At 42.9% G+C, this 9,309-nt stretch overlaps 1 protein-coding gene across 1 annotated transcript in view; it reads right to left on the bottom strand.

Moving 5' to 3' along the window:
- Positions 1 to 8,667, bottom strand: part of RMC1 (regulator of MON1-CCZ1) — a gene marked incomplete at its 5' end in the record, with an annotated part of 28,715 nt that extends 20,048 nt beyond the window's left edge. The window contains 4 exon segments of the mRNA XM_014591286.1: positions 2,450 to 2,536; positions 3,627 to 3,683; positions 6,120 to 6,204; positions 8,591 to 8,667. Of these exon segments, the coding sequence (XP_014446772.1) occupies positions 2,450 to 2,536; positions 3,627 to 3,683; positions 6,120 to 6,204; positions 8,591 to 8,667 (306 nt within the window).
- Between the last annotated feature and the right edge of the window lie 642 nt (positions 8,668 to 9,309).

The raw sequence follows: 9,309 nt of genomic DNA on the forward strand, positions 1-9,309 counted from the left end.
GAAAGGAGAATGGAGGAGAAAGGATTGCAGCGTGGCCATCACCCTGGGGGGTGATTTCTCGCTTTCTGTCTCTCTGTCTCTCTCTGTCTTTCTGGCAAGCGCACGTGCCCTATAGCAAAAACCTCTCCAAAATAAGAAAAAAATAAATAAAAGTCAGGCACATGTGCATGCATGTCCAAAATCCTGACAAGAAAGAAAAACAATTACTGCATAACCATGCCCTGTTGGGAGGTGCTCTCTCTCTCTCTCTCTGTGTCTCTTTCTCTCTGTTGCTCTCTGGCAAGCACATGTATCACCCTGTTGGGAGGTGCTCTCTCTCTCTCTCTGTGTGTGTCTCTGTCTCTCTGTTGCTCTCTGGCAAGCACATGTGCCCTGTAGAAATTTTAAAAAAATCCCTAAGTATCAAAGAAATGCCAATCAAAACCCCTATATCATTTCATACTCATTAGGATGGCCACTATCAAAAAATTAAAAAATAGCAAGTGTTGGTGAGGCCGTGGAGAAATTAGAATGCCTATATATGGTTGAAGGGACTGTAAAATGCTGTAACCACTACAGAAAACAGTATGATAATTCCCCAACAAATTAAAAAATAAAATTGCCAAATGACTTGGCAATCCCACTGCTGGGTATATATCAAAAAGAACTGCAAACAGGATCTTGAAGATCTATCTGCACAATGTTTATAGCAGCATTATATACAATAGCCAACAAGTAGAAACAACTCAAGAATCCATCAACAGATGAACGAACAAGCAAATGTGGTATACACACAATGGAGTACTAGGCAGCCTCAAAAAGGAGGAAACCCTATCACATCGTATAATATGGATGAACCTGGAGGGTATTGTGCTCAGTGCCACAAGCCAGTCCCAAAAAGGCAATAGAAACAAGCCAGTCCCAAAAAGGCAATACTACATAACTCCATTGATGTGAAGTATCCAAAGCAGTCACTCTAGAAACCAAAAGTGAGATAAAGGCCGCCAGGGGCTGAAGGGAGGAGAAAAAGAGAGTTGTTTAATAGTTACAGAGTTTCTGGGGCCAGCAGGTGGCGTGGTGGATAAGGGTGCTGGGTTCCCACATGGCCAACCATGGTTCAAGTTCTGGACCTGGTGGCTTGCTTTCTCACTTTCCCTTTCTCTCTCTCTCTCTCTCTCTCATCAAATAAAGAAAAAAAATAATAATAACAATAACAGATGGAAATAAATAAATAATTATTTAAAAAATAATAATTACAGAGTTTCAGTTTTACAGGATGAAAAACTTCTGGAGATGTTTAACAACAGTGTGAACACACACTTTAAAAGGGTTAAAATGGTATATCTGAACAAAATTGACCACCAAAAAAAAAAATATTTTTTGTAAAGGTAAAGATACAGTTCACAAAAGAGGAAATACACATAAATAATACATGAAGGAAAAGATACTTCCCTAGTGATGAAAATGCACATTTAAATGTCTTTCTAAATATAAATTTTAGCCAAAGTATGCAAAGTAGAGAGCCCTATATTGCTAGCAAAAGTACGAATTCTGGAAGAAATTTGGCAGTAACTGTCCAGCATTTTAGATGTCATACCTGTATTGCAATTCCCCTTGTAAGAACTGCCTCATCCAAGAATATAAAGAAACATGTCCAAACATGTTCTCTGAAGAACTATTTGTAATCACAAAAACAGTGAAGACAAGCCACATGTCCATTAACAGGGAACTGGTTAAATAAACTGTAGTACAGCCACATAGGAGAATTCTACTCAATAAGCCTAAAATATAGAAAGATGTCCAGGATACACTGCTATGCTAAAAACAGCCAGTGGCAAAAGTTTGTACAGAATATCCCCTTTGTACAGAGAGGGGACAGTTTGTATGTGCTTAAAAAGAAATGGAGGATTAGGTATCAAACTCTTCATGATGGTTACTTGTAGGGATTATGGTGGACTTTTATTTTCCATATATCGTGGTAATATTTAAGTGGGGTTTTTTTGTTGTTGTTGTTTTGTTCTTTTTTTTAAGAGAGGCTTTGGTTATAGGGTGCTGCACTTGCCAGAGAGAAAAAAAGCAAGAAATAACCCCCCGGGGGAATGGCCATGCTGCGATCCTTTTCCCTCTATTCTCCTCCCAGGATTTGGGGCATGCCCGCACACGTGCCTAGCATGAGTTCCAAGCCATCAAGTCTGGGACTCAAATTCCGCTTGGTCATGTGGGAGTCCAGTAATGTAACCATTCTGCTTGGTCATGTGGGAGTCCAATAATGTAACCATTTCATCATCTGCTGGTCCCAGTATTTAAGTGTTTTTATTTTAAGAAATATTGCTTGTAATAAGAAAAAAAAATAAGAGTGAAAATCCAGAAAGAGAATAAAGCTCTAGAATCTCAAAGTATCTCTTCTGTGCAGAGAACTTTCAAACAGCAGAGAACTTTCTCCAGCCAACATAAACAATAAATCTAATACCTGGTAAAATTCAATTCCTTGATCTGTTATGAAGACAATTTCAGTAGAACTAGTCCAGCAGAATCCTAGTATGTTGGCATTCTTGGTCTGAAAAGAATTAGAGAAAGATTTATTTTTAATAAGAAAAACACGTATAACTCTCTACACAAGCTTAAAATGCTCTCTGCTGCTTATATCATTCTTTGATTAAAGTTATTCAGCTGATTACTCATTAACAAATCACATTTTCTTTCAAACTCACCTTTCCCTGGTTTTTGCCCAAAACATTTCATTAAACAACTGCCTCTTAATTCTACTCAACAGAAACAGAGGAAGCCTGAGTTGTGTAAAAAGGTAACAGACATCAACTTCCACCTTTAGGAATCAAAGTACTGTTGTTATTCTTAAATGAACTGTATAAAAAACAGCATTTCAAAAATATAAAGGCCCAAAGTTTTTCAGTGAGTGCTGACCGAATAGGGCTGAAGGCCCTGATTCTACACACCCAGCTCACTTAATGACGAGCAGGGTTAAGACGAGGGGCTGTTTCATGCTGAGCAGTTTCAGAGCTGGGAGGGGTTCAGTTATCTGGAAAAAAGTTTTCCTTGGGGAGCCCACCATGACCTCCACTGAGTAAAAGAGACAGATGCAGAAAACCACAGCCATCTCCCAGCAGCTCACGCTAGTTTCCGGGATGCCACATTGCCACTTGCAGCTGAGCTCCCTCTAGCCTAGTTTATTATATCCGGCAAATCTACTTACTATGGATTAGCATCTATACCTAGAGAAAGAAAGAAAGCCCAAGGACATGACAAGGACAACAAACTGAGGAAAGAAAACATCATCGGAAAAGGGGAAAATGTTCTCTTCAAAAACCTCCAAAGGAGGCGGCTATGAGGGAACCCAGAGCAGATATTCTGATAGGCTGCCGGTCGAGGGAGAAAGCAGCAGAGTGGGGCAAAAGCAGCAGCCACCAGTACTGACACTGCTGGGAGTCTAACATCTGCCATCCACTTAATCCTCCCACTGCATTTTACAGGCAAAGAAACAGACTTTCTAAACTTAGAAAATGGCCCAGTATCTCACAGCAAACACCCAGCAGGTCCCAGCATTAAAGCACAGCTGAACTCCAAGTTCACACTGTCCTGCCACACATGATACAACGCGTAACACAACCACAGCCCCACACCAACCGTACCTTGCACTCTTGTGTGTATTCCAGCTGAGAATTATCAGGGATAAAATTACAAAAGTCCTGAAAGAAAAAAGGAACACACAAAGAGAAAAATTTGGGTTGAAGAGCATACTGCCAACCTGCCTCGGCATACTACAAGATAAGAAGACAAGCTGAGGGGGTGTAGAGAGGGGTGTCAAGAGAGGTTACAAGAGTCAGGGAAGAACTTTTAGAGGTAATGAATACGCTCACTATCTTGATTATGGCTATGATTTCACTGGTCTATAAATGTAGCAAAACAAACTGTACACTTAATATGTGTGCAGTTCTTTGTATATTGTATGTTACCTCAGTAAATCTGTTTAAAAAGAAGAGGGGAGCAGCAGAAGACGTAATGGTTACATCGCTGGACTTCCATGTAGCCGACCATAGCTTAAAACTCACACTGGGCGCATGTGCGTGCGTGCCCAAGATCCCCAAATGAGAATAGAGGAGAAGGGATTGTGGCATGGCCATCCCCCCTGAGGGTGATTTCTCACTTTCTGTCTCTCTGTCTCTCTAGTGAGTGCATGTGCCCTATAGCAAAAATCCCTCAAAAATAAATAAATAAATAAATAAATAAATAGATAAAAGACAAGTAAATTTTAAAAGTGATCAGAATAAGTTTTGCCAAACCCCAAAGACAGAAAAGATAAAAAGACCTATTTGGATACTCTGCCTCCTTAGTAGAACAGGTTTATTGTTCCATTTTGTTCCAAAAAGTTAATTCACTTACTAGAAGTTTAAAAACTGATTTTGAAGGTTCATTCTTCAAGTGGTTGATGTCAGAGACATGTGTTCTGCATTTTTATGAGGCATCCTCAAAATGTTAGCAATAGTGGGTGCCAGCTGGTGGTATAGTGGTTAAAGGCGCTGGATTCCCACATGGCCAACCACAGTTCAAGTCCCAGACCTATGGCTTGCTTTCTCCCTTCCCCTTTCTCTCTCTCTCTGGTCAAATTAAAAAACAATAATAACAAATGAAATTAAATAAATAAATAATTCTTTAAAAATTAAAAAAAAAAGTTACCGATAGTGATGGGAGAAATTAGTACAAGATTCTGTTGATCTCTCTCAACAGCTTTTTCTCTGCTTTAGAAATGGCAATGGTGAATATTTATAAGAGCTAAAGTGCCATGAAGCTGCTCCAACTTTGATTATCTGTCCCTGTTTTTTTTTTTTTTTTTTTTTGGAGAGGTTTTTGCTAAAGGGCACGTGCCATGCTGCAATCCCTTCTCCTCCATTTTCCTCTCAGGATCTTGGGGCACGCACACACATGCACCCGGCATGAGTTTAAGCCACCGGGTCAAGGACTCGAACCACGGTCGACTACATGGGAGTCTAGCGACATAGCCATTACACCAACTGCTGGTCCCAGATTATCTGTCCCTGTTAAATGTAGCATTCAGAGGGACCAGCAGTTAGCGTAATGGCTATGTTGCTAGAGTCCCATGTAGTCAACAGCAGTTGAAGTCCCAGACCCAGTGACTTAAACTCATGCCAGGGCACGTGTGCGTGCGTGCCCAAGATTTCCGAGAGAACAATGGAGTAGAAGGGATTGCGGCATGGCCATCCCCCATGGGGGGGTGATTTCTCGCTTTCTGTCTCTCTCTTGTCTTTCTGGTGAGCGCATGCACCCTATAGCAAAAACCTCTCCAAAAAAAAAAAAAAGTGGCATTCAGAAATGAGAGAAGTGAATAAGGCTAATTCACCAAGTAACCAAAAATACACCTCACATAATCTGTTGGTAGCTATCTAACAATACAAAACATGTATGAAGTTCCAAATCAGGTTTTTTTTTTAAAAGAATTATTTTATTTAACTTTATTTATTTATTTATTTACATTTGACCGAAGAGAGACAGCGTGAGAGAGAGGGAGAAAGCGAGAAAGTAGACCACCAGGTCCAGGACTCGAACCACCATCAGCCATGTGGGAGTCCAGCACTCTTACCACATCACTTGCTGGCCCCCAAAATCACTTTTTTTCCAAAAAAAAAAAAAAAACAGTTAAGTCCAAAAAATGTCAAACTAAGGCCACATTTATTTACCCAAACGTCATCTCATTTTCAAAGGTTCAAATACAATGGAGCATATCTACAGCATTTACAACAGTAAGACAAGATGCCTTTAACCCTGGAATTTTGCCATTTTCTTTCTTCTTAATATATTTCTAATGTCTTCTTCTCTGTCTTTTTTTAATTGCCAAGGGGCATGTGTGCTCACAGAGACTAAAAGACAAGAAAGAGAGGGAGAAAGCACTCCACAAAGGCATGGTCATGCTGCAATCTCTTCTCCATTGCTCATCCTGCTGGGGGTTTGGGCATGCACACACATGCACTTGGCCTGCTTTTCAAGCCACCAGGGCTAGGACCCAAACTACAGTCGGCTCCATGGGATCTGACTCCCTTAACCACTTGGTTATGAGGTCAGCCCTCTAATGTCCTTTTCTTAATGTATAATCAAAAGATCTGTCTTACCACAGTCTTTGAGGTCCTCTGAACAGCCAGGATCTTATTTTCCAAGGAAAACTTAATGCACTTCACTTCTCCTTTGTCATCCATTCTTCAGGAAGAAAATGTAAAAAGTAAAACTAAGTAATTGATTACTAGCTACTATTTGGAAAACAAAAGACAAGATAAATGTTCAGCAAGTAGCAAATCCTACTTTAAAATGAAAATTGTATATCTAAAGCTATCACATGCAACTGGCAACATCCTGCTAGAGAAATTTCCAATTATAAATAACAAGTGATTAAAGAATTGCAATCATATGTACTTAGAGCCAGAAAATTATTTTAGACATATGTAAATAAATATATACCCACAAAATAACCTTCTTCACAAACTACCGCCTTCTCTCTCACAGGCGAGCTTCGGGAGAGAAAAGCATACTCCTGCAGCTCACATCCCGCTCACTCCACCACCTCTGAGAGGCAGCCGACAGCTCCACTACAGTGTCTCACAGCCACCTCCAGCAGCGTTACAAAGTGAATCCGAGGAATGGATTACAGAGGGGCTCAAGGAAACTTTCAGAGGTAAGCCATGTTCACTATCTTGACTGAGGTGATGGTTTCACAAGTGTATGCACACATCAAAACTCACTGTATGCTTTAGCATGTGCAGTTTATTGTGTGCCAATTATATCTCAATAAAGCTGGGTGTTTGGGCCCAGCTGTGGTAATGCACAGATAATACCCCTGCTTGGGAGAATGGAAGTTGTATGGGAAGCCTGGGTTCTGTTCCCGACCAATCTGAACCCCCAGGGCACTTGCTTGTGATCCTAGCTAACTGGGAGGCAGCGACAGGAGGAGCAGGACACAATACACTATCAAAATAATCATCTCTGTCTCTCTCCCTTTCCCTCCCGCCCCCACTCCTTCTTTCTCTTTCATCAAGAAAAATTAAAAAAAAAAAAAGCTGTTTTTTCTTAACGTAAACTTTAAAAAGTTAAATTCGGTTTCTTCTTCCTCAAACTCCTTAGTCTCCAAATTAGGATCATCCATCCCCTGCTCGCTCTCATTTTCTACACCTAATTGCCCACCGTGTCTCACCAGGGACCTCCCTAGGCACTCCTCGACTGCCCGTGTGACACCATCTGAACCACCAGCGCTCTGGTCTTTACACCACGTAGCTCAGATGACTGACACTGAATCTCATGGAATCCCTGATCCGAACACTTTCAGCCAACCCAGCCTCAATGCTTCCAACATCATGACCTTTCCAAATGCTGACGTAATCATGCCACATCCACCTTGTAAAGTTTCAGAAACAAGATAAAACCCTAAATCCAGAGCAGAACATGTGCCTGTGGCCACACCACCACCACTTCCCCTTGCCCACCTCGGCCTTCAGTTACATGACCCTGGTGTCCCCAAAACTGCAAATTGCCTTTGCCACTGCCGTCTTCTATCCAGAGGACCCTGTTCTCCACCAAGAAATCATCCCATTCAGACTTTAAAACCCTGCTCGAAGTTCGCCCCATCCCTGGGGCCTTCTCTCAACCTTCCTGGCCAGTGGTCTTCCCTAGCCTATCCCGTGGTCAATGTCACATCCCTTCTGTGTTCCCATATTCTGAACAGGGCTGGATTACAACACTTGTCACAGCCAACAGTATCTGTCCCTCGCTTGTCTCCCACACTAAATTTATGAGCACTCTATTCAAAGCCCTCACATCCAGTGCCTGGCACAGGGGTTTCAATCTGTGCTACCAAACAAATAACAATAAAAGAAAGAAATCGATCCATTTTCTACATGGAAAACCTTTTCCCATTAACACAGGCCAACTGTGAACCTTCTTTTTTTCAGTTACCACTAAGTTGAGGGCCTACACTGTCCTTTCCCCTATGGTATTCACAGGCGCTAAGGTGGCCAGAGAGTTTACCGTCCGAATAAACACGCTTCTGAAAGTGAAAGGGGTTGCTATTGATCCTTACACAGTTCGACTTGCGTAACCTGGGACATCCAGGCACCTTAAGGATAGCACCAGCCAGGATTGTATTACATTGTTACACGAGAAACAATAAATCTCAGCCATCTGAGATTGCCTTGCAATCATATGTACTTATAACCAGAGAACTTCACATTCTGAAAGACCTGGGCTAAATGAGGAAATGAAGGGTCTCCCTCCCCCGACAACAAATCAGAAATGGGCATCCTCAAGGCACCCACTTGCTGGTTTCAAGTACCAGGAAGTAGACACCCTACGTTAGGCGTATTTGAGTCCTGCATCAACTGCTCCACACACTTCACTCTGACCAAGGTACGGGAATGCACACCTAGACCCAGGGCAGGTTGTCTGCCCCCTCTCCCTACAGACAGGCATTCTATCCCAGCACACACACTTCAGACCTCTTACAAGAAGTGACATGATTATGAAACCATCTTCTGAATGATAAAAACATCGTTCTGTTTACACGTCAAAATTCTTCCCCAAATGTCCACAGCGTTACCTAAAGGAGATGGGATTCCTGTCATCTGGGCCTTTCACCACCACCCCTGTCGCTCCGCCAGATCGAACAGCAAAAACCTGGGACGGAAAGACGCAGCGTTAACTTTGAACTTTGAAAGGTTCTAGGCTCCCAGAGCAACTGATGGGAGATTCTCATTGCTATCCCCACCCTTACGTCAAGGAAACTAGCATGGCACATATCCAGGTACCGATGCTTGCCCCTTCACATGAATCACAAGAAACAGGAAGGCAGGGACCCAAACAAACTGCCACCACTCCCAGCGTTGTCCCTAATGCCAGTCTCCAGGTTCCTTTCAGGGTCAGTTGTGCACCAGCGCCGCTGATACAATTAAGCTCCGTCTTTTCTCCCTTTACAAGATTTGCAGAAAAATGAAAATCGCAACGTCTAAATCCTTGACTGCGAGCGTAACTAGGGACAAAAACAAAAGGCGTGTGGAAAGGATGGGCATGCTAACAGCTGATAACAGGAGACACAGGGAAACCGGGTCGGTGGCACTGACTCCAGGACTTGCGGGACACCTGGCCGTGGTGGAGACCGGTCCCTCGGCCCACCCAACAGGGAAGCAGCGAGCGCCAACTCCTGCCCCGGGACGGGAAGGGAGGCCCCCGGCCTGGTCTCGCCGGCACCCGGCCAGGCACGCCGACGACCCCGGGCGCCAGACCGGGCGAGGCGCGGCCCCGGGACTGGCTGGCCCCCGG

Source organism: Tupaia chinensis, unplaced genomic scaffold, assembly GCF_000334495.1.
Source record: "Tupaia chinensis unplaced genomic scaffold, TupChi_1.0 Scaffold000550_1, whole genome shotgun sequence".
NCBI classification, from domain to species: Eukaryota; Metazoa; Chordata; class Mammalia; order Scandentia; family Tupaiidae; genus Tupaia; species Tupaia belangeri.